The 23,674-nt window shown below is 55.0% G+C and overlaps 2 protein-coding genes and 1 pseudogene across 3 annotated transcripts; all 3 read left to right on the top strand.

Annotated features, from left to right (window-relative positions):
• Positions 1 to 502: 502 nt before the first annotated feature.
• Positions 503 to 12,164, top strand: FN3KRP (fructosamine 3 kinase related protein). The gene is made up of 6 exons (XM_019735659.2): positions 503 to 719; positions 7,629 to 7,783; positions 8,154 to 8,245; positions 9,303 to 9,385; positions 10,660 to 10,782; positions 10,996 to 12,164. The coding sequence occupies exons 1-6, from the start codon at positions 579 to 581 to the stop codon at positions 11,332 to 11,334; spliced, it is 933 nt and encodes a 310-aa protein (XP_019591218.2). The 5' UTR covers positions 503 to 578; the 3' UTR covers positions 11,335 to 12,164.
• LOC109449419 (thioredoxin reductase-like selenoprotein T) lies at positions 730 to 5,274 on the top strand (annotated as a pseudogene).
• Positions 10,258 to 22,698, top strand: FN3K (fructosamine 3 kinase). 2 transcript variants are annotated; one of them, XM_074319686.1, is made up of 7 exons: positions 10,258 to 10,269; positions 14,278 to 14,502; positions 16,400 to 16,551; positions 17,643 to 17,734; positions 18,081 to 18,163; positions 21,363 to 21,485; positions 22,276 to 22,698. In XM_074319686.1, exons 2-7 carry the CDS (start codon positions 14,362 to 14,364, stop codon positions 22,612 to 22,614), a joined length of 930 nt encoding a protein of 309 aa, XP_074175787.1. In that variant the 5' UTR covers positions 10,258 to 10,269; positions 14,278 to 14,361; the 3' UTR covers positions 22,615 to 22,698. The 2 variants fall into 2 exon arrangements, with proteins under 2 accessions (XP_074175787.1, XP_019591220.2); XM_019735661.2 differs by lacking the exon at positions 10,258 to 10,269 and having other exon boundaries at positions 13,923 to 14,502.
• The last annotated feature ends 976 nt before the right edge of the window (positions 22,699 to 23,674 follow it).

A 23,674-nucleotide genomic window follows, 5' to 3' on the forward strand; every position in this document is an offset into this window, starting at 1 on the left:
CGGCCCGAGCAGAGGAAATAGAGAGCAGCGATTAGTGGGCGGGAGCAGGGTCTGTTCCCCAGACCAAGGGCAGGCCAGTGGGCAAGGGCAGGGCACAGTCAGGGTAAGACAAGAGTCAGGGTCAGGGTCAGGTCAAGACAAGGGTGGGAGCAAGGCAAAGGCCAGGGCAAGGGCCACACTAGGTCAAGGACAGGTCAAATGCAAGGTCGAGCAGGAGCTGGGCCAGGACTAGCGTAGGAAAAGCCGCCGGAGACCCTCCGGGACTCGGTGAAGCGGCAACACGCTCCCGCCCTCACCCCGACGTCGTCCCGCCCCTCACCCAATCCCCGCTCGTTTCCGCCGCTCGGTCCCGCCCTTCACCGAATCCGCGCGCGGCTCCGCGGCCCGGTCCCGCCCCTTATCCAATCCGCACGCGGTTCCGCGGCCCGGTCCCGCCCCTTATCCAATCCGCGCGCGTCTCCGCCGCTCGGTCCCGCCCCTCACCGAATCCGCACGCGGCTCCGCGGCCCCCGCGCGTCTCCGCGCCGACGCCGGCGTCTCGGTACTTGAGGTGGAGCCGCAGTTGCCGCGCAGGGAACATGGAGGATCTGCTGAGGCGGGAGCTGGGCTGCGGCTCCGTCAAGGCCACGGGTCACTCAGGGGGCGGGTGCATTAGCCAGGGCCAGAGCTACGACACGGATATAGGACGAGTGTTTGTGAAAGTGAACGCCAAGGCGGAGGTCAGGGCCGCTGCGGCGGGGGCCGCGATGTGGGGTCCGGGGTCCGGGCGGGGGCTCGAGGGCCGCTGCGGCGGGGGCCGCGATGTGGGGTCCGCGGTCCGGGCGGGGGCTTGTGACCCGGGCCCTTGTCTGAGGTCCAGGGCGGGGGCCGTCACAGCCGTGGCCGCAGTGCGGTGGCCCTTGGTGGCCTCGTCTGTACGGTCCGGCTGTGTTGGGCGTGTCTGGGGCCGGCGCCGCGGGCTCAGCCCTGCGTGGCCGCAGAAACCCCGGGGAGGTTTAGCGGCCCGGCCCGGCCCGGCCCCGCGCGACCAGCCTCCGGGCGCCGGAGTGGACGGCAGTGCCGCGGGCGGCTTTCCCGTGACTGACGTGCCGCTGCTGTGAGGAAACGCGTTCTGTTTGGCGAGTCGCGCGCGGACGGGCCGCGGAAGCCGCCCATCCTGGGCTGTGTTGGGACTTGCGGGGGTCAGAACCCGTGCTGAGTTATCGCCGGGAACTGAGCCGCTGCCTCCGTCGTCTGGGCTGCTGGGCACCCGCCCGTGGGCAGCCTAAGCCGCGGACGGTCAGTTCTCGCGGGTCTGGAGCCGGGGCCCAAGCGCAAGTCCGGTGACAGCCCACGTCCACGGTGCCGAGGCGGCTTCAGCGCGGTGTCCGCAGCCCGGAAGCGCCGCGGCCGCTCGGGGCCTCTTCAAAAGGGCTCTAGTCCCATCACGAGGGTCCCACCCCTGAACCTCGTCGCCCGACACCCCACCTCCTAAGCCGTCACACTGTGCGCTGGGTTTCCACGGAGGGATTGGGGACGAGCAGTCAGTGCATTGCAGCCACCCACTCCCTTGTGTGTGTAACTTTTCTCCCAAGGGCTGTGTAGAAAATAGGTGAGTGGCACTTACTCCTGGTCCTGCTGTCCCTTTACGCAGTTTAGGGGGTCGCTGCTGGCAGCTGGGAGGCCCAGCCTGGCGCCCACAGGCCGTGATGCCTCGTCGCGAACAGGCTGACGTGCTTGAGGTGCTTACAGGGCCAAGTCCTGCGTGTCGCACACCATGGCGGTGCCTTCATCCTTAGAAACGGGGATCTCTCTGAAGTGCTCTTGTTCTCTCGACACCAACCGTCGAGCTTTGTTCTACAGATTTCAGCTGCATGTCATCCTGTACACACGCCTTTCAGAGGGATCTGTCAACGATTCGTCCTTGAAGTTACTGGCACATGGATTTGCCCCGAGCACGTCTAGTGTCGTGGCAGCATTTCTTCCTTCCTTTCTGCTGCGGGGCTTCCCTGGGCGTCTTCCCCCTTGTGGGCGCCCTTCTTTGTCAGGCCTGTATCCCCACCTTCACTGCACTTGTAATAATTCCAAGCTCTGTGTTGATTACAGGGGAAGCAAATATTTTTTGTTGATCAAAATGGAACCACTTGGTGATGCTTTTTACACATTGTTCTGCTATTTTGGGGGTTCTTTTTATTTTGTCATCCAAGTCCATTTTCTTGGTACTTTGCTAATTCTTAACTTTGCTGGTAAGTTCCTTCCAGTCCTTTGGTAGCTAGTTCCAAATCCGTCATTTTCCAGCTTGCTCTGGAATACAATGTGTGAGTTATGCACAGACATTGGCCATAGCATAAACATTTGCTTTTTGGGTGGAAAATAGGACTCTTTATGCTTCATCTTTTAGGAGGTGAAAATGTCTTTTTCCAGACTACTAAGAAAGACTGCTTGGGCGGCTCAGGCTTGGTTTGGGCTGTCTGCAGTGTCAGCATGAGGGTGGCTGAAGTGGCTGGCTGGGGTAAGATGAGGCTTTTGCTACTGCTCCTGGCGGCGGCGGTGGCCCTCAACCAACCTGGTGGCGTGCCTAGCAAGAGATTAAAGATGCAGTACGCCCCGGGGCCACTGCTCAAGTTCCAGATTTGTGTTTCCTGAGGTTATAGGTGGGTGTCTGAGGGGTGCATGCGGGTTATTAGCCAGCGGTACCCAGACATCCACATTGAAGGAGAGAATGACCTCCCTCAACCAATATATAGACACATAGCACCTTTTCTGTGAGTCTTCAAACTAGTATTAATAGGCTTAATAATTGTTGGCAAGAATCCGTTTGCTTTCTTTGGCATGCAAGCTCCTAGCATCCGGCAGTGGGGCCAAGAATATAAGGTTTATGCATCTATGATTGTTCTTCTTGAGCAACATGATTGAAAACCAGTGTATGTCAACAGGTGCATTTGAGATAACTTTGAATGATGTACCTGCGTACCTGTGTGCTGGAATCTGGTCACCTTCCATCCACGCAACAGCTGGTTCAAATTCTTGACAATGAAATGAAGCTCAATGTGCGTACGGATTCAATCCCACATCGTGGGTCATAGCCCCACCTGTCAGCACTGAAAACTCTTTCACATTAAGGGATTTTTGCAAGAGCAGCGTGGCTGACACAATGAAGGCCTGTACTGAAGACAGCAAGCTATTAGTACAGACCAGATGCTTTCTTGGCAGACACGTTGGACCTCTTGGGAAACCTCAATGCAAGACAGTTTTTCAGCGCTGGCAGACTTCGGAATTCGGCACATTCGTGGAGTGCAATAATACTGTATAGTGTTTTTTTTCTTCCCCAAATCCACTAAGTTAATAGTTTTTTAAAAATGTGGACATTACTACTTGTACCTTTTTTTCTTAGTCACATTTGAAAAAAGTAGAAAAATGAGTTACAGTTTGATTTTTTTCAAAGATGTCTGTTAAATCTGTTGTGACTTTATATGAATTTTCTTTTTTTAGAGTTTAAAATTGATCTTTTTGCGAATACAGCTGAAGTTCTCAAATACTTTATAAGAGTTTTTCAGGTATCCTTAATTTGGTCGTGTTCAATTTGTATAGTTTTCAGAATACTGTAGCTTGTGACACTTTTGTCAGTGCATTATACAGGATTATGAGGGGAAATCCTATATATGTAGAGTACTCTACCGATTTGTGTGTATGCGCATGTGTGCCTGTGTGATTACCACAGAACTAGTAAAAACCAACTGCTTTTAAATCCTGTTATAATTCGTGTCTTGCCTAGACCAATCTAATGAGTTGATTACCTGGTCCTTTATACTCAATAAAAAACTAAGCAGATATAAGTTAAAAACTCTGAATTTATTGCTCAGCATACCTGTTAACATTATATCGAATAGTTGTCTGCTTAAATTTTTGTTTCTGACTTACAGATAATTTTGTAAGGGACATACTTCAGATTCACATACAAATAATCAATCATTTACCATGTTTAGAATAATTCAAACTCTCCTCACTAAAGTTTAGTTTAACCTCTCAACATTAGTGTTAGGTGAATGGAGATCACTTATCTAATAATTTAACTTTAACTTGCCTAACATCGTATGTCAGAATTTTATTATATTTGAGCAACAAAATTGAAAATTTTTTTACTCAGTGAATTTAGTCTTTCCAGAGTTCTAAAAAGACTGTAAGTGTAATTTAGCAGAAGTGGGACCATAATGTAGGAAAATCGTCCTATAGCAACATCATAACGTACTTCAGCGTCCACGTAACGTAGGAGTAGAAGTGGTGGGTCTAAATTTGTTAGTAAAGAGACTTAGGGAAAAGTTATGAGATAATTCAACACTGGGTCCACCAAAACACTTAGTACGTCCATATACTTTACTTTGTCTCTGAATGTTTGTTGAATGCATGTCTGGTAAGGATCATGATTGTGACAGCCTCGGGTGGAACATACTGTCATCTGTAGCTGACAAGAAGTTGGTCTGCGGGAAATTGATTAAGTGGCTTATCCTTTCAGTTAAGACTGCAGAACTGTTAACCCCAGTTCATATAGTGGCAAGAGTCAATACAGTTTAAGCTGGGGAGTTACAGGTTACTTTCATTCATGAGTAAGAGAATTTGATCTTTGACTAGGGCTGAAAACCTTGTAAACTTGATTTGTACCAGCTCAAACTTCCTGTCTTCTGCAAGTTGAACACACTGCTGAGCGTGTCTCGAGTTTTTCTTCAGCTGATGGACATTCCACTAGTGACATAGTTCACCTTTTGGCATTTAGACCTTTCAAACCGGAGCCTGGGATGTTCCCATGTATCTGACAGGTTAACCATGAAGAACCTAAGATTTGATTCTAACTTTTTCCATGTTTGCCTTGGGTGAATAAATTGTCTTTTAGAGAATAGCTTTAGGTGGCTTAGACAATGGTAAAACTCAGCTATTCTGTTGACACCCATCTCAATATTTTTGTTTTGTCTTTGGCCATATTTAAATCTAGGATTTAATGGAATCTAGTGAAAAAAATAATGGGAAGTATGAGTATAAAAAGGTAATTTTAAGGAAAAAGGGAAAGTTAAAATGAAACTATTTAGAATGTAGTTTTATTATATTGCTAACATTTCAGAATTTATTAGTTCCTTACAAATTTGTCTGGCTGTGTAGTTTATAAATGTCTATGTAATATATTAATTAGAAGACCATAGAAAATGACAGCAGGTTGGCTGATGTTATTGCGGTTTTTACCACAGTTGCTATTGTGGAAGAAATTATTTGTTAGATTAAAAACAAATATGTTGGCAAAAAAGACGACTTGGTAGCGCTTCCATTTTCCTCCTCGCCTCCACTCGAAGGAGTTGCCCCTCTTGATTATTTTTATCTGTCCTTTGCAGACTTGTGTAGTTGGTTTTCTCTCATACTCCTGCCTTAAATACTAGATCTTTTGTAGCCCCCCATCCCCACTGATGCCTGCTTTTGCCTTGGCTCCGTTCCAGAGCAGCAGTGTTCTTCCGTGTACTCAGACGCTTAGGACCGTGATGCAGTAGCTGTTTCTGTTGGGGGGACCTCTGGTGGGTTCATAGATCCTCCTCCTTCACCTCTCCCTGCATTTCTTCAAGATTCTGTCCCTTACTTTACTCTTCAAAACCAGTGCTCTCGTGCAAAGGATGGCCAGGGCCCAGCAGTTTTCCCTTTGTCTTCTAAAGAGAATGCTCTGAAAATTCTTCTTAACTTTCTCCTCGGCGACTTTAGATCTGAAAGGTGGTGTAATGATACTTATGACGTGTTTAGAATGGACGTGTGTTAGCTGGTAACTTAGTTAATCATGTCAGTAAGCCCATGGTGCTGATACTATCATTGAGCCCAGCTTACAGATGAGGAAACTGAGGCATGGAGAGCTTATGTAACTTACCCACGGTCACAGAATTTGTAAGTATGAGAACATGTAGAAGAATGGCCGTGCTGGCCCCAAACTGGAAGCCCAGCTGTCCCTCAACATCAGACTGGGTGACCACATTCTGGAATATTCCCACAGCAGAGCTCTGTACAGCAGTGAGGTTAGACTGTTGACGCACCACAGTAGCAAATGCAGCCTGGAATAAAGAAGGCAGACCACCGCCTCTGTGTGCAGATGACAAAGCAGAGAAAACACAGCTGCAGGGTGGGGACAGCAAGGGCAGGAACAGGACGCGCCTCTGGACAGAATGTCGACTGTGCTGCAGTCACGCGGATGTGCCGCCTGAGAAGTCTGAGTTGCGGGCTCTATTGCCTATGCTTCTGTAGCATTTGTCCTTTACAAAGAAAGAGACTTTAAAGGGAAGGAGTTATTTAGTCTGGAAAAGTGGGGAAGACTTCTCAGAAATCAAGCTGATAGTAAGTTGAAATCTGAACCATGACTTGGAAGGAGGTAACTTGGCCAAAGCCAGGGATGGTGTTCCAAGCAGATGTGACAGGACATGTGGGGGCTTTGGGGCTGGAGGAAGCGGGGGTCTGAGAAAGGAGAAGAAGGCTGCCATCCAGGAGCACGGTGTGTGTGTGCACAGAAGCAGGGAGGGGCCCTAAATGAGGGTGGAAAGTGGGTCTCGCCCGGCCCTGTGGGGCTGTCCTGCAGGAAGCAGGCGGGGTTGTTAGCTGGGGGTGTGTCCCCCGGGGTGGGCTTTGCCTTCCTAAGTATGACTGCAGTGTGGTGAGCAGGGAACCTGGTGAAGGGCGGTTGCTGTCGTCCCCAGGGAACAAGGACTTTTGCACTGGGATGGAAATGGTGGTCAAGATGATACAGTTTCCAGTACTAGGTAGGAGACGCCACAGAACTTGGTCCATTTAGGTGAAGTGACCCAGCCTCCTGGCATATGCAGACAGGGCCACCTGCAGCTGCGGGGCCAGGTGGTGGTGCTGAGCCGGGGCCCGCTGCCCAGTGCACGTAGGAGCCAACGCTGTGACATCAGCTTTTGAGAAAAGAAAAGGCTTTATTGTGAAGTGAAACAGGAGACAGGGCTCGAATCTGTCTCCCCAGTTGAGGGTTTGTGTGGCATTGAAGGGTTAGGGAAGGGCCGGCTGGTCGGCGGAAGTGCTGGCGTGGCCGGCTTCAGCTGGAGGGTCTTCCTGGACAATGGACCAGGCCGGCCATCGAGTTCCAGTCAAGTCCCAGCTCTTTGGTCCTGGGTGTGGATGTGAAGCTCGGGTTCCAGGCGTTGTTGAAGTCAGAAGTCCCCTCTGTGCGTGCTTTGGCTGCATGACGGTTGGTCCTGTTGTCCCTGACAGACAAGTGAGGATGTTTTTAGTAACAGGGTAAGGCCTGTTTGAGAGGGTTTTACGGTTATGGTGGACAGGGCTGTGGGGGAGACGCGTCTGAGGACGCCCCACATGCACAGACCCACCCTGAAGCAGCATTTCTGGTAGCCGCCCACCTCTTCCCCCTGCGGAGAGTGTGGGCTCAATGATACATAAGAATGCAGTCCCTCACTAGACAGGACAATCCGTACAGCCGTTCACCTTCAGAACATGTCACCTTCTGAACAGCCGAGAAAGCTGTCTGTGTCTTGAGTCTGCAGTCAGGAGAACCTTGATCTAAAATTGTAATTCTCCAGAAAACATGTCTACACAGACCCTTTCCAGAAGTAATCTCACTCCCTCCTCTTTCCCGTCCTCCATTATTTTTCTGACAGGCTAAAAGAATGTTTGAAGGTGAGATGGCAAGTTTAACCGCCATCCTGAAAACAGACACGGTGAAAGTGCCCAAACCCATCAAGGTTCTTGCTGGCCCGGGAGGCGGCGGCGCCGTGCTGGTGATGGAGCACGTGGACATGCGGTCTCTGAGCCGGTGTGTCTTGGCCCCGTCGCTTTTCCTCTGAGTGGGTCCTTCACACCTGAAGCTTATATTTGGGGGGTATCATTCTGAGGGTGTGATAGAAGGAACCTGCCCCCCCCACACATCGTGTTCTGCACGTTCTCTGCAAGCCCCAGGCAAACGGGAGGGAGGCATCTCGGTGCAGTGGTGACAGGCCGCGGCTGCAGGCTCATGCTGCTGGGAAAGACCGTCCAGTGATCAGGGCGCTTCATCTCCCCCTGGCTTCCCCCACACAGACTTTGTAGCCTCACCATGTCTGACCTTCCATATGTGGCCTGAAACTTTCAGGTGGATGTACGTCCGCGTTGGTGTCATGCTTAATGGCTGCCTTTTGGTTTCACAGTCATGCTGCCAAGCTGGGAGCCCAGCTCGCGGCTCTGCACCTGGATAACAAGAAGATGGGAGAGAGGCTGCAGAAGGAAGCTGGCACAGTGGGTATGGGATTCTGTGGGCCAAGGGGGGCTCTGTCCGGGGGAGGGCATTTGGGTGTGTGTCTCTGCTGCAGCCATGTGAGGGTCAGACCTGGGTCGATGCCAAAGCAAAGGAAAGCCAAGCCCAGGGTCGCGTGTTTGGGGTGCAGGGAACACAGTCGTCAGTACAATACTGTATCCCAGATGCATTGGAAAGACAGGAAACATTTCCTGGACTCAAAACCCCACCATATCTGGGTTCCTTTGACCTCTCACTCCCCAGAGGAGAGTCTTTCAAGTTTCTCTGGCTTTCCATCCAGTGCCTTTCTCTAAGACAAATCATACATGAGGCTCAGAATGGCCGCCCTCACCGCCAGCACTTAGTGCAGTGTTAGCACTGAGAGTGCCTTCTATGTTTTCATCATTTCACTTTTGATAATCCATGTGCAGCATGTATAGTAACTCTGCTCAGCAGAGCAGCTGACACCAGGAACATAGCTGAGCATCTTCTGTGCTGGATACACAGATCCTATCCTGTGACAGTCTGCGTGCTGCACAGATAGATCCTGACAGACTCCTGTGAGAATCAGCTCTAGACAGACTTCTGTCACTCTTCTGTCCTGTGAGACTCCATGTGCGAGACAAACAGATATATTGCTCAACCTGTTCTGTGCCTTCGAAGCTACAGGTAGTTCAGTCCTTTAGGATTTGCAAGGTGGAGACATAAACAGCACAGCCATTTATGTTTCACAGATGGCGGGGGCTGAGCTGGTCACTGACCACCGTCCTGTCCTGATGTGTCACGGTGGATTTTTTCCCTCAGTTTCTGGACATGGCATCACTCCTCTGAGCATTCTCGGCGTCTCTCCTGGAAAGTAGTGGGTGTCCTTGATCGCTCAGTTTGATGGAATAGGCTCTGTTCTTGGGTCCCTAGTTACAGTGGAGACCAGGACTCTGTGTGTCTCTGGATGGGGACACGAGGTGGAGCAGGGCATGCTGACGTCAGTCCCCAAGCTACTCTGAGCTCCAAGAGTGGGCCGGGGGGAGACGAGTCGCCCGTCTTGTTTCCTTTTGCTTTCCAGGGAGAGGAGGTGGGCAGGTGGAACGGCCCTTCGTGGACCAGTTTGGATTTGATGTGGTGACGTGCTGTGGCTACCTCCCCCAGGTGAGTGACACCAGCCTTTGTCCTCTGTTTCCGAATCAGCTCGGCTGTTCAGAAATAGGTGGGGAAGGCTGTGAAATTTAGTAAAAGTCTTGGCTCCAATTTTTTCTTTGCTAATTTTTAAGATGTTAACTTGAGGTTTACCTATCTCATATGTTAGGTAAGCTCAGAAGCAGAAGACCAGAAAATAGGGTGCTGGATTCAAGGGGGGTGAAAATTAGAAATTAGAAAAATAGTTTATTTTCATCCTTTTTTTTTTTTTTTAAGGAAGGCGCAGCTCACAGTGGCTCATGTGGGGATCGAACTGGCAATCTTGGTGTTATTAGCACTGCACTCTAACCAAATGAGCTAACCAGCTGCCCTGAAAAATGGTTTATTTTAAATAGTAAGCTCTCAAAGACAGCATAACGCAAAGGGATTGTAACTCAGTTTTACGGTTGCTTGGTTGGCTCCCGGGGAATTTCAGCCTGGGGCAGTCTATTTGGTGTCCAGCACGTGCACAGTGATTAGGGTGTGGCTGAGCTGTCATAGGAAAGGCAGGCAGCTTCTTGGAAGGGGGACTCGAGGAAACTTCAGGCAGAGCCTGGGGGGCCCGGGGCTCAGTGGACACAATGGAGCAGGTTGTCCATTCCCACCTGCGGTGGCAGATGGCTGACAGCTGGGCCTCCTGCTCTGCTGGCGCTCCGCTGGCTCCCCTTTCTCTCCTGACTCGTGGGCTGTATGTGAGTGTGTGCATCTGTGTGAGTACACGTGTGCATGCGTGACCAGTGCATGCGCGTGTGCGTGACGGCCCGTGGTTTGGCAGCACGCACTGCTCCTCGTGCTGCTCTTCTCGTGCGTCTGTCTTACTTCCCTCCTGGACGGCCAGTGCCTGTGGCCTGGGCAGCCTCTGAACGGGGCTCCACAGGACTTCTCGCCATCACACTCTGGAGAGCGCACCTCTAGCTGCCTGGCGGGGGCTGGGGGGCTCGTCCGTGGCCAGTGGTGGCCAGAAGTGAGCCACTGGGGTCAGGGCAGGCCAGCAGCTCTGGCCTCTGGTCCTGTGTGAGTATAGATGGAAGGACGACGGCCTGGGGCTCTTCAGAGGGGACCGTGTTGCTCTGCTCCGGGGACCGTCCCCTCGCTTCCCACAGCTCCTGGGACAGGGTCAAAGTCCCACTGCGTCCGTGAGGTCCCAGGCTGCCTACTCAGCCCCACCCCTCCCACACTGTCCAGCTCTTTGTGCTTCGGGCTCCCTCCGTCAGTCCTGGCTTTGTCCTTCGCTGTCGCCTGTGCAGGTGAACGACTGGCAGAAGGACTGGGTCGCATTCTATGCCCAGCAGCGCATTCAGCCCCAGATGGCCATGGTGGAGCAGGGGTCTGGGGACAGGGAGGCCCTCGAGCTGTGGTCTGCTCTGCAGGTGAGCGGAGCCCCGCCATGCCCTGTGCCCACCGTGCCCTGCAGCCACCACAGGCCACGGTGGGTCTGGGTCCGGACGGGAGGCTGGCTAGTGGGGTGACTGTGGGTATCCCCGCACCTGCCTGAGCCGAGCGCGTGAAGCCCTGCCTGGAAGAGCGTGAGTGTCCCTCCCGTGCCCCTGCTGCTGCTTTGCTGAGGCGTTTCCTCCCTGCAGTTGAAGATCCCGGACCTGTTCCGTGACCTGGACATCGTCCCAGCCCTGCTCCACGGGGACCTCTGGGCAGGAAACGTAGCCGAGGACTCCGCTGGGCCGGTCATTTTTGACCCGGCTTCTTTCTACGGCCACTCGGAGTATGAGCTGGCAATCGCCGGCATGTTCGGGGGCTTCGGCCGTTCCTTCTACTCTGCCTACCACAGCGAGATCCCCCGAGCCCCCGGCTTCGAGAAGCGTCTGCAGCTGTACCAGCTCTTCCACTACCTGAACCACTGGAACCACTTCGGATCCGGGTACAGAGGGTCCTCCCTCAGCATCATGAGGAGCCTCACCAAATGAGCTGGCTGTCCTCGGGGGCCTCGGGCTCCCGGGCGCCTCCACGTTCCTGTCCACCTGGGCTCCCTCGTTTCTTCACACGCCGGGAGTCACTTCAGACCAGTTCCCGAGCCTTGGAAAGTGCGTAGTGTCCCAGAAGAAAGGTAGCATCCTAAAGATGGACGCTTTGTCCAACTTCATAGCTGGATAAAACGGCACTACACGCGTGATGTGAACACAGGGACCTGAGGTGGCGGGAAGTGGCCGGTGTGACAGGCTCCGCTGCTGAGGACACCTTTCCGCCAGCTCCTCCTGTCTCACTCTGGAATGACTGGTGTGCAGGGCGATGCTTCCTGAAGGGCTATGCTTGGGTCTAGACGTGAGACCGTCCTACCACGAGCATCCTGCAATGACCAGTCCCAAAGTCGGGCACATTCCATTGCTTTCTGTCCCCTCTGGGCCAGCTGCAGGCTGAGCAGGTTTGGAGATGCTTCTGGGAGTGACCAAACTGCCAGCCACAGGGTGTCCTCAGTACATCTGGGAGCCGTTGACTCACTCCTCGTAGCACCCCAGCTTGTCTGCCGCGCCCTGAAGCTTGCGGAGAGTCATTGCTTCGCATCAGAGAAAACGGCGCTAAGCAGTGTTTTCGCTCCTCCAGTTGTGCGGTGATGAGAAACATTCCAGAGGCACTGATGCCAGTAAATCCTTTTGCATAAACTTTCAGTAGTTTCAGTGATGCAAGAGATTGTTTCCCTCATTGAAACTGTAATTCACTGTTTTTCCCAGCTGTTTGCCAAGAAACCTTTGTAATGTCTTATGACAATAAATAGCTTCAACTGCTGTTTCTTAAAAGAGCAATTTTCCCGACTTTGTTTGGTGAGAGAATAGCTTCACAGTACGGACAGGGGTAGCCTGGGACTACCTAATATTTGACTGGGGCTCGGTTTAACTGCTGTCACCTGTGAGGTTCGGCGAACAGCGATCAGAGTGGTGCAGGAAGCGGCCGGATCACAGCCATCTCCGAATTCCGAGGAGGGGGCAGTGGCAGAATTCCCTTCCCGTGGGACCCCTTTGTTTACATTGCAGAGCGAACCCTATTTCTTGGCAAGCCTTGGGGAACTTGGTCTCATGGACTCGGGCATCTGGCTTCTGAAGAGCCTGAAGCTCGTGTGGACCCTTCTGTGTCTTTGTTACGAGTGCGGCATCCTTCCCGACCCACCAGGCATGCTGGGCGCCTCTCCTTCCCAGCCTCCGTTGGCCCCTTCCCCCCCCCCCCAGTGTCAATTTTACTTCTTGGTTTTTATCAAATTTGCCACGACATTGCATCTTGGTGGTCTGAATATTAAAGCTCTTCATTTTGGGGTGAGGGGAGCCATCTGCCTGAGGGGCGAGCTCCCAGGGCAGTTCTGGTGGAGGCCGGGACGATGGATGAGCACTGACACTGGCACAGCCTCCGTGGCCCCTGCCCACTCCAGGCTGCAGCCAGGGCCTCAGGACCCCGCCCCTGCCCTGGCTGCCTGGTTCAGAACCGGCGGTTGCGATGGCCCTGGGGCTCGTGGTCCACCCTGCCATCCCGGTGCCCCTTTTCTGAGCAGTGTTACAAGTCTCCCCTGAGGCTCGCTCCACGCGGAGCAATGGGACATTGCCCGGCTATGGGCTGTGTTTTCCTTCTTGGTGCCACTGGACTCCGTCTTCACAGTTGGGGGTCTGAGGAAGCAGGAGGGTGACCCCACGGGTACCTTGGCCGGTCCTACCACCCAGAGCCAGCTCCCAGACACATTTCCCTTCCACAACGCCATCCTGAGAACTCGTCAGCCCCAAGTTCAGGTTCGACATAGGGCTGAGAGGTGCCTTCTGCACCTTGGCAGCTGTAATTCTGGCTCTCGGAGAACTGGAGGATCATGGGACTGGCTGTGGTGGGGAGGGGATTCACAGCTCACTGGGCTACTTGAATGTACCCAAGTCACTTGTCCCAGCTGAGCTGATCACATACCCAAACTCAAATGCAGGTTTGGGAGGAGGGCGGGGTGGTCGTGTGGTCCGAGGGCACACTTGGCATGTGTCATGCTGAGGATTCTGCGCTCGGACCCAGGGCTACTCAGCCGGGAGCCAGCAGGCCTGGGGAGCAGCCCTGTGTGCCTGAGTTTGGGACCAGTAAGATGTGCCACTGCCTGACTGTCACCTGCCACGTTCAGACCCTGCTTGGGCAAAGAGCCACAGACAGAACAGCTGTGGGGGAGGCCACAGGGGGCCCTTCCTGCAGGGGGCCACGATCTCTCCCTTCCCCCCCCCCCCGCTCCTCGCAGTGACCTTGAGCACGTGTGCACACAGGCATTCATGCGTGCATGTGTGTGTGTGTGTATGTGCACATGTGTGTTCTGAATGTTCCTTCCCCAGGCAGTGGGTCTCTTATCAGGAGCCCCACTCCGGGTGGGTCAGCTGCCTGGTATCAGACACCCCAGAGCAGCTTCTATCTCTGATGGGCACCAGGCGCCCTGCTGAGCAAACCCAAGGCCAGCAGTGGGTGTCACTGGGCAGTGCCTGGGCCTGGCAGGACTCCGCCCAGACCCCCAGCCTCCAGTCCAGTTTCTCCTGGGCAGTGTCCTGTGTCACAGAGGTGGGAGGGGTCTGGGCCCAGGTCCTGTCAGAGTTCATGGAAGCTCTGCCCAGGGAGGTCAGGTCCTAGAGGCCCTTGAGCCACCCCAGTGGGTGGACCCCACCTGCAGCTGTCCAGGCACACTGACTGGACCCATGGGGAGGGCACCGCCCCCACTTCTGTGCCCCTCCTCCTCCTCCCCTCTTCCTCCCTCCTTCAGGCCTGGGTTCTTACCTCGCACGCCTGGCCTGACTGCGCCCCCTCCCAATAGAGAGCGCGCGGAGGGTGGCCCCAGCGGAGGCGGATCCGAGAGGCGGGACGCCAGAGAGCTCAGAATCCGTAGGCCGAGCGGACCAGGCGCCTCCCCCGCGGACAAGCTTTCGTCCCTGGCCCGGTAGTCTGCGCCATCCCCGCGTCCCTCCCCGTGTTCCCTGGTCCCTGTGTCCCCCACCTTTATGGAGCAGCTGCTGCGGGCAGAGCTGCGCACCGCGACCCTTCGCCCCTTTGGGAGCCCGGGCGCTGGCTGCATCAGCGAGGGGCGCGCCTATGACACCGACGCGGGCCCTGTGTTTGTCAAGGTCAACCACAGGACGCAGGTGCGGGGGCTGGAGCGTGGTAAGGGGTTGGGAGGAAAGAGGGTGGAGAGAGAGGTGGGAAGAGGGGCGGGGGTGGGCAGAGAGGGAGGGGGTGGGTAAGGGAGGATGGGGTGCTGGGCGCGAGGGCATCAGTTGAGGGGGCACCCGGCGAGGAGTCCCTTCCTAGGCCTGGCGTCGCTGCCTGGGGTCAGCCTGCAGCCTTGGAGCTGACAGCTGCAGGACCAGCAGGGCCCAGGCATATTCTGAGGGATCAGGGGTTTCATCAGCTGTAGGATATATTCTAGCTGCCTTGCACCTGAGTTTTTGTTGTTTGGTTTAATTTCTGTACCCATCAAGCACCAGGGAGGTACAGCTTGGAGTGGCTTGGAGTCGTGGCTGCTTCTGCCAAATCCCTGGCCCCAGCTCTGGGCTTGGCTTTCCTGCAGCAGCTGCCTGTGCTCCTCAGCAGGTGGGGGCAGGCAGGAAGGGGCCAGGACCCCCCCCCCCCGAAAGACCCCCAAAGACCAGGCTTGCGTCCCTGTATTTGGACCTGGTTTCCATGGCCTGCTGACACTATTTCTGTTAAATATATGTGGAAACTACAGCACTTTACAAGTGGAGGACGTTAGCCATAGTGTGTGCAGCGGCCCTGACAGCAGGCCGCTCAGTGCCACTCCCCTTGGGCTGTGCGGGCCAGCCTCTGTGGGGGCGGCAGTGGTGGGGAGTGCCTGGCTGTGGGCTGGAGGGAACCCAGCGAGACCCCTCCTGGTCCCCTGCAGCACTGCCCACGTGTGTGGTGCCCAGGGGTGGGACTGGCCCAGCATCGCTGCTCTGTGGGCATCGGGACTGGCGAGGAGTCCGATTTCAGAACCAGAATCCCTTAGTGTGCTAGCCCCACCCTCGGAGAAGAAGTTTTAGGTTCTCCCTGGCCCCTGGAACCTTCCCAGCTGGACCCTGAAAGCCCCTCCAGGATGGGACCCTTCACCCTTGAGACCCTCAGCAGGGGCTCAAAGAACGCATGACAGCAGGTGACAACAGGGGACAAGTGTGGCCCTCCCTGCTTCTGGGACGCTCCCTGCTTCCTGGACACCTTGCCTCATTTCCCCCTCTGGCGCTTAGAATTAAAGGATGAATTTTTTGCTATGTGGACAGAGGCGCTTGGACTCCTTCCCAGGTTTGGGTCTCTAGCCCAAGGTGCTCACAAAACACATCAACAAGCACGTTTTTAACTGAGGCAGAGTGTCTCTAGGTGACAGTCCGCCTAATTTAAAGTTGGGGTATTTGTGGGAAATGATTTAGAAATGGGAAGCTCCTGGGGCCCAGTGGAGGCTGTTATCCTGCTTTGGGGCGGGTGCAGGGCTGCTTTGCAGCCCCCAGGCCCTGCTGGGTGTTTGCCTCAGGGGGCCCTGGAATGGAGGCCTGGCCCAGCCACCTGGGGCCTCCCAGTCCCAGTCCCTGGGGCAAGCCACCCCAGGCCACCCTAGGCCTCTCCTCCCTTTGCTGTGATTGCTTGAGGCAGTGAAGGGGGCAGGCAACCTGGAAGCGTCTCAGGCCCAGCCCAGCCCCTCCAGTGACCCAGGCTCCCACCACCCCTGGCATCTCGCAGCACCCCACAGTGCCCCAGCACCCCCGGAACCTCCCTCCCTCTCAGAGCAAGTGCTCCCTGCAGGGGCGTCAGCAGCCTACCCACCCCCAGCGCCAGCTCAGCCTCAGCCTTGCAGCTCCACCCATCCTGGTCCTGTGTCCTATGTGCAGGGGCCACGTCACAGCCACTCTCTGAGGGGCCGGTGCCTTGCTCCCCAGCCCGTTTTCAGTAACTGACAGCCCTGGGTGCTTGTGTCCCCTCATGGTGGCTTCTGTCCAGCCTGGCTGTAGAGGCCCCTGCTGGAGCCAGAGCTCATGGTGTGTTCTGGTGCAGGCCCGGCAGATGTTTGAGGGGGAGCTGGCCAGCCTGGAGGCCCTCCGGAGCACGGGCCTGGTGAGGGCGCCGCGTCCCATCAAGGTGTTCGACCTGCCAGGAGGCGGGGCTGCCTTTGTGATGGAGTATCTGAAGATGAGGGGCTTGAGCAGGTGAGAATGTGTGCGTGCACGGGTGCGTGTGTGCGTGTGTGTGTGTACATGTAGGCACATGTGGGGTGTGCATGTGTGTGCATGTAGGCACATGTGGGGTGTGCGTGTGTGTGCGTGCATGTAGGCACATGTGGGGTGTGCGTGTGTGTGCATGTAGGCACATGTGGGGTGTGCGTGTGTGCATGTAGGCACATGTGGGGTGTGCGTGCGTGCATGTAGGCACATGTGGGGTGTACGTGTGAGTATGTGTGGCAGCGATCCCACCTGCCACTCTCAATGGTGACCAGCAGCCCTTACTTTCTGGTGTGCGACTGGTTTTAGGTAAGTTTGGCTCCAGTGAAGCCACAGCAAATAAGTGTGTTTGAACTGCCCGTTGCCTGTGGTGCAGAGTGCACCTGCCCCAGCTCGAGTTTGGCACAGTGGCCTCTGGTCTAGGAATCACCTGAGGTCCTTAAAGGTATGTGTATTCACTGTAAAAAAAATAGGTGGAAATACAAACTCATGTAAAGAAGACATAAAGCCACCCATAATTCCAGCAACAGGGACCAGCCACCACTGACGTTTTCATGTGTGATTATCATCCTTGTCTTTTGAAAAAAGTGTGCCTCAATTTTTGGGGGTGACATTGGCTAATAACGTTCTGTAGGTTTCAGGTGTACAGCTTCGTCCCACACCGCGGCACGCCCCGTGTGCGCCCAGCCAGAGGCTGGCCGCGGTCTGTTGCCGTGTATTGACCCCCTTTGCCCTCTTTGTCCTTCCCCCACCCCCGCCCCTCTGGTCTGGTCTTTTTCTTATATGTGGTTTGCATCTGTTCTCCCCAAAACGGGGAGCTGGCTTTTTACCTAACACGACCTTCTGCGCATGTGTCCCCACGTCCCCGCAGCTGCAAGTTCTTTGCGCAGCCCCTCTGCTTTCCCTCGCGCGGTGACTGGAGGCTGCTCCATGTCTTGGAAAGCGTCGTTGCCTGCAGTTCATTTCTCAGTTTTTAGAGCATGGGCAGTCATTTTTAGGGTATTTCAGACGTTTCTAAAACTGGAGCATGCTAGCCGGTTGTTTCTGACTTGAATGGGCTGCATTTCTCCTTTCCCCAGCCAGGCAGCGAAACTCGGGGACCAGGTCGCGGACTTGCACCTGTATAACCAGAAGCTCAGGGACAAGTGGAGGAAGGAGGAGCACACAGTAGGTGCGTTCAGGCGCTTTTGTGCGCCCCGGGAGGGGCTGGGGGGAGGCGCCTCAGGACCCTTGGGCTGTGCACCATCTCCCTCCGCACACGCAGTGAAAACAAGGTTGCTAGATGGGGATTTTGGTGGAGCCGACAGACACGTAGGATTGGCCCACGAGTCCTCTACCCCCGCCCTGCCATCCAGAGTGCTGAGGCGGGAGTGGCCGGCTCATCGCTAGCCCTAGCCCGGTGTGGTTCCTCTGCCCACCAGCATTCCAGCAGTGCAGCCCAGGCCTGTCCTGGCACCCGCCTGCCCTCTGCTGGGTCTGGCATTTCCAAGAAAGATGACATCTCTTCCTGTTGACAGGCCGGAGGGCTGAGGGCGGTGAGCCCCAGTATGTGACCAAGTTTGGCTTCCACACGGTGACATGCTGTGGCTTCATCCCGCAGGTGAGTGCCTGGGTGAGGGTGCCCTGCTTAGCTGATGGCCATTCCCAAGGACCCTATGCTGGGCAGCCAGCCCTGTCTGTGCCAGCATGCCAGTCCCCTAGGCACCAGGAAGACTGACCGCCTGGTTTCTGAAAGTGGACAGTGAGTTGTGATACCTGGGGTGGGGGGCTCGGGGGTGCAGGCAGAAGAGCAGCAAAGCAGAGGGAAAAGCAGTTGCAAAGGCCACGTTTCCAGAGGGCATGTGATGAAGGGTGGCGGGTGGTGACTGAAGCAGTGTGTGAGGTCAGGGTTTAGGTCCTGGCTGCTGCATCCCTCGCCTGGAGCCTTTAAACAACGATCGGAACTATTGTGATGTAACTCAAACGACCAACTCAACTCGGCTACTTTAAAGTGGACAATTCTGGGTACACTCATGGTGTTGTGTGGCCACCATCACTGTCTAGTTTTAGGGCATTTTCATCGCCCCAGAAAGAAACCACGTGCCCACTAGTGGTTCTGCCACACTCCCCTGCTCTCACCCACTGGTAACCACTGATCTCTTCCTGTCTCCATGGATTTTGCTTATTCTGGGCATTTCATACCAGTGGAATCGCACAGTCGCCTTCTGTGTCTGTCCGTGGTGTGGGCAGAGGGCGGTGCTCCCAGTTTAATGTCACCGGGGCAAGTGTGAGGCAGATTCAGGGTCCCAGCCAAGGGCAGCCCTCACGTGGGGGGCTTGTTAGCACCCCCCACTCTGCAGAAGCCGGCTCCCTCGCTGGGTACATCCCTGTCTGGGGCTGGTGATCAGCGCAGTCACAGTGGTCCCCACAAGTGTGGCTGAGCGAGGCTTGTCCTGCTGCAGATGTTGATTTTATGAGTGGTGGGGTCTCCAGACACTTGGTTGACCTCACACAGTGGCTTTTCCGACCGAGGAATGAAATCATTCGCAGAATCTCAGTGTGTGAAGCAGGTGAGAAGGGCTGGTTCGTGAGTACAGGGTGGTCCTTACGTGCCCCTTCAGACTCCAGGATCAATGAGCTGGCCAGGAAGGGGCAAGGCTCCAGGGAAGACACCGGCTCTGCCTCCTGGTGCTACGACATGATGGCCCTGGGGTAGTGCCTCGGATTAGCCCCAAATTCCAGGAGGCTCCCCGCTCCTTGGAGGGCAGCAGCCATTGGTGGCATGACCCCGAGGGTGGTGGCAGGCTTCTCAGACACCTAGTGCCCTGAGCCCCAGTGGGACCACCGGTGGGGTCGTGTGACATAGCTACGTGCTCGGCACCATTCTAAGTGCTGAACTCATCCAGTGGTCACAGCAACCTCTGAGGTGGTGGCATCACTGAGCCATTTTATAGGTGAGGACGCACACACAGAGAAGCCAAGGGATGCCCCTGAGGCCGTGCGGCTAGTGGATGGGAGGGCCAGGGTTTGGCCCACCGTCTGGCTTCAGAGCACCGGCCCTAACTGCCACACCACCCTGCCCCCGTCAAGGTGCACAAGAAATGCACTTCAGCTGTGCACCCAGGTGGCCCTGCCTGTGGCAGCTCGGGAAGGTCATGGCTTCCCGTGGGGGAGGGGATCATGGCCCCTCTGTCCTGGGGGAGGGACTGGGCTGGGTTTCCAGCTCCCAACACTCATTCTGTGTCTTTGTGACCTGGCCATCCAGAAGGAAGACAGAGCCTCAGACACAGGCCTGGTGGGGAACTAGGGCACGCCCCCCTGAGCACCTCAGGCTGTCTGGGGAGGGGCCTCCCACCTGCTCCAGGGATTCCTAGCACCAGGGGGGTGACCCGAGGGCTAAGCAACCACAGCACCCTGCACAGGGAGTGTCGCCATGCTAAGGACGCTGACCAAGGAGTGTGGCTCTGCTCTCTGGAACGTTCCTGCCCTCAGGAGTTGCACAATGTATAAAATAGTATAAGCTTTGCATCTTTAAAAACTAGCTCTACTAAGGTCTAAGGGACACAAAGCAAATCGCCTACTTAAAGTATACAGTTTGGTAAATTCTGACATGTACACACTGAACCACTCACCACAGTCAGGACAATGAGTATATATCACCCCCAGAAGTGTCCTCGTGCCTTCTGTCACCTCTCCCTCCCGCCGTCCACGCCCGATCTGCTTTCTGCTTTCTGTCACTATAGATAGGCTTGCATTTCGTGGGATTTCACATGAATGGAATCGTACAATATGTGCTCTTCTTGTTCTGGCTTCTCAGCACAATCATTTCGACATTCACCCGTTGCCGTGTGTGTCACAAGTATGTCCCACTGCATGGATAAACCAGCCTTTTTCTCTGTTCCCCTGTTGATGGACATCTGGGTGGTTTCCAGGTTTTGCTCACAAATAAAGCTGCTATGAACCTTTGTGTATAAGAGTTTGTGTAGAGAGTGCTTCCATTTATCGTGGGGAAATACCTGAGATGGAAATGACTAGGTCATATGATAGGTTCATATTTAACTTTTCAAGAAACCGCCCCACTCTTCCCCAGAGTGGCCGTACCTCTTAATCCCCACTGGCAGTGTGTGAGTTCCAGTTGTCCCACATCCTTGCTGCACTTGGTGTTTTCTGCTTTTAAAGGGCTAGCCATTGTGGAGAGTGAAATGTTTTCTCACTGAGGCTGCTTCCCCTGGTTAATGACGGAGCATCGAGTCACGAGCTCAGGGGCATAAGCATAAGCATGTAGGGTTACTGTGTCCTCGCCATCAGCTGACCCCATTCCCACTGTGAAACGACTTTCTGTTCCTTAACCTTGGTGGTACTTATCCTTGCTCTGAAAGCTGCTCTGTCTGATGTTAACACAGCTGCTTCAGCTTGCTTTTCACGAGCGGCAGCATGGTGTGTATCTTTCCTGTCCTTTTAACCTGTTTCTGTTTTTACGTAGGAAGTGCATTTCTCCTCCATGCTTCTACTTGTGTCTTGCTTCCTTTTACCCACCTGTCATCTGCCATTTAAGTGGGGTATCTAGACCACTCACATCCAGTGTGCTTATTGATATGGTTCGGTTTGGATCTGTCATCTTGCTGTTCGTTTTTTATGCGTCCTAGCTGTTCTTTGTCCCCACTTTCCTCTTTATCTGCCCACTTTTGGATGAACTGGGTATTTGTAAGGCTCCCATCTTACCTGCTTTGTTGGCTTGCTGTAACATTTGCTGTGTTCCAGGGCGTGGGCACCTTTTCTGTGACACCAGCTGTGACACCAGCTTCCTTTTCCTTGTCTAGGTGAATGAGTGGCAGGACGACTGGTCCACCTTCTTCATCCGGCACCGGCTCCAAGCGCAGCTGGACCTCATTGAGAAGGACTATGGTGACCGGGAGGCATGCGAACTCTGGTCACAGCTCCAGGTGGGCACAGCAGTTACCCTCTGAGAGCGGGGCCTGCCACACTTGTGTGGGGCCAGAGTAGGGACCACAGAGCCCTGGAGTGGAGCTGGCCAAGTCGTGGACACATAGTGCCTGATGGCTGGCCTGACGGGGCAGTGGGAGGGGATGGGACGTGAGTGTGTCTGTCACCTGCTGGGTCACCAGGTACTTAACCTCAGACTTTGCTCATGTGAAACACGGGTGCCTGGCTTGTGAAGGTGGCACTCACTATTACTTTATTGCCCACTTCTACCGTCTTCTTCCTCTCTGCCGAAGCACGAGCGTCTCATCTCTTAGAGCAGATATGGCAGCAGATGCGACTAGTTTCAAAACACAACTCTCAGAATGTTAAAAACAGAACTGGCCTATCAATCTAGGGTGAGCATGCATCGGAAGAATGTTCTTTATCTCATTAGCAAAGTCACCGGTAGGATACGAAATTGGTACAGATACATATGTGCTGTGAAATAAGAGTAGTGGAGAAAGCTTGCAAGTTGCATACAAAACACTCCCCTCAGGCGATATGGCTCCTGTTCCACAGGAGGATCAAAACATCCCCTCTGGGCTCCGTACTGTATGTAGGACACCACTGGGTAGTCCGTGGTCCGCTGTAAGACGAGGAAGGTTCCAGTTCTTGGAGTCAGAGGTTGTGTCTCTGGCCCTGGTGGATGGCGCCGTGCCTGAACCCACACAGACGCGAGGCCGGCTCTGCTTATTTCTCAGTATTGGCTCAGAGTCCCCTGATAACTGTGTCTAACAATTACTTCCTTAGGTGACGATTCCGGATCTGTTTTGTGGCCTAGAGATTGTCCCTGCCCTTCTTCACGGGGATCTCTGGTCAGGAAACGTGGCTGAGGACGATTCGGGGCCCATTATTTATGACCCGGCTTCCTTCTACGGCCATTCTGAGTTTGAACTGGCAATTGCCTTGATGTTCGGGGGGTTCCCCAGATCCTTCTTCACTGCCTACTACCAGAAGATGCCCAAGGCGCCCGGGTTCGACAAGCGGCTGCTGGTCTACCACCTCTTTAACTACCTAAACCACTGGAACCACTTCGGGAGGGAGTACAGGAGCCCAACGCTGAGCACCATGAGGAAACTCCTCAAGTAGCAGCCACCTGCCTGCCGGGAAGTAACGAGGGGCAGCACCGGTAGCCCCAGCTTCGGGACTAATAAACCAACGAGGCTTCCAGGATGGAGCGGCTGTGTGTCTGTTTCACCTGCGTCTCCATCCTCCGAGCAGTGGGGCTAATTTACAGGGTGCCCAGACCACCTGGAAGGCCTCCTACAGGCCCATTGCATTTCCTAAGCTGGGGGATTTGTTGTTTGGATATTTTCATGATAGTGGTACACAAGTTCACACAGACCTGGGGTTTGCCTGCGAGGAAACTGGTGTCACGCCCCCCTGTGGACTCAGGGCTACTGTGTTTGGCTCAGGCAGAGTTGGGGACCAGATGGGCCCCACATCTTAAGCGGCGCCTCTGGGGCTGAGTGGGGCTCCAAGTCCGCCCTTGAGGTGGAACAGGTGGAAGGAAGGGCCCCCAATGTTGTGTGGACGGACCCGCTGCCCAGGCCGTCTCCTTCACTCCATTTTTCCGCTGGATAAAGAGCAGGGTGCAGGCAGGGAGAGAGCTTTGGCAGTGGGATGTCCAAGGTGGCCAGTTTGTTCTGGAAATCAGGGCTGTCACCGCCGAAGGCGTGGGCCTGGAGGCAGGCGGTGCCCGGGCAGGGTCTGCGGGGCAGGCGGCAGTCCACGTGTGTGACTCAAACGTCAGGAGATGAAGCCATCATCATTCCTCAGTAATTACTAATTATTTCGTGGCGGTACAGGCGCCCAAGTTTCTCTTCTCTGTAAAGCGTGGTTGTGTACCGAGCCTCGTGCCCCGCGCACACACGTGAGCCTGGTGAACCTCCCAGAGGGTCCACTCCAAATGCACCCTTCCAACATCCGACGGTCAGACACAGACGGCCATCGCGTGCAGAACTCACGTCTGCAGGATGCGATGGCCGTGATCGCATGCGCAGAGGAGGCCCGGGCGGCTGCGAACCCACGGCGGGGTGGCCACGGGTGGGCCCGGGCCTGGGGTGTTCTCCTGGGACCCCAGCGCGGGCCACCGCCCCCCGCCCCGCCCCTGACCCCACAGCCCCGCCCCGCCCCGCTCGGCCCCGCC

This window comes from Rhinolophus sinicus, linkage group LG15 (genome assembly GCF_036562045.2).
Source record: "Rhinolophus sinicus isolate RSC01 linkage group LG15, ASM3656204v1, whole genome shotgun sequence".
Lineage (NCBI taxonomy): Eukaryota > Metazoa > Chordata > Mammalia > Chiroptera > Rhinolophidae > Rhinolophus > Rhinolophus sinicus.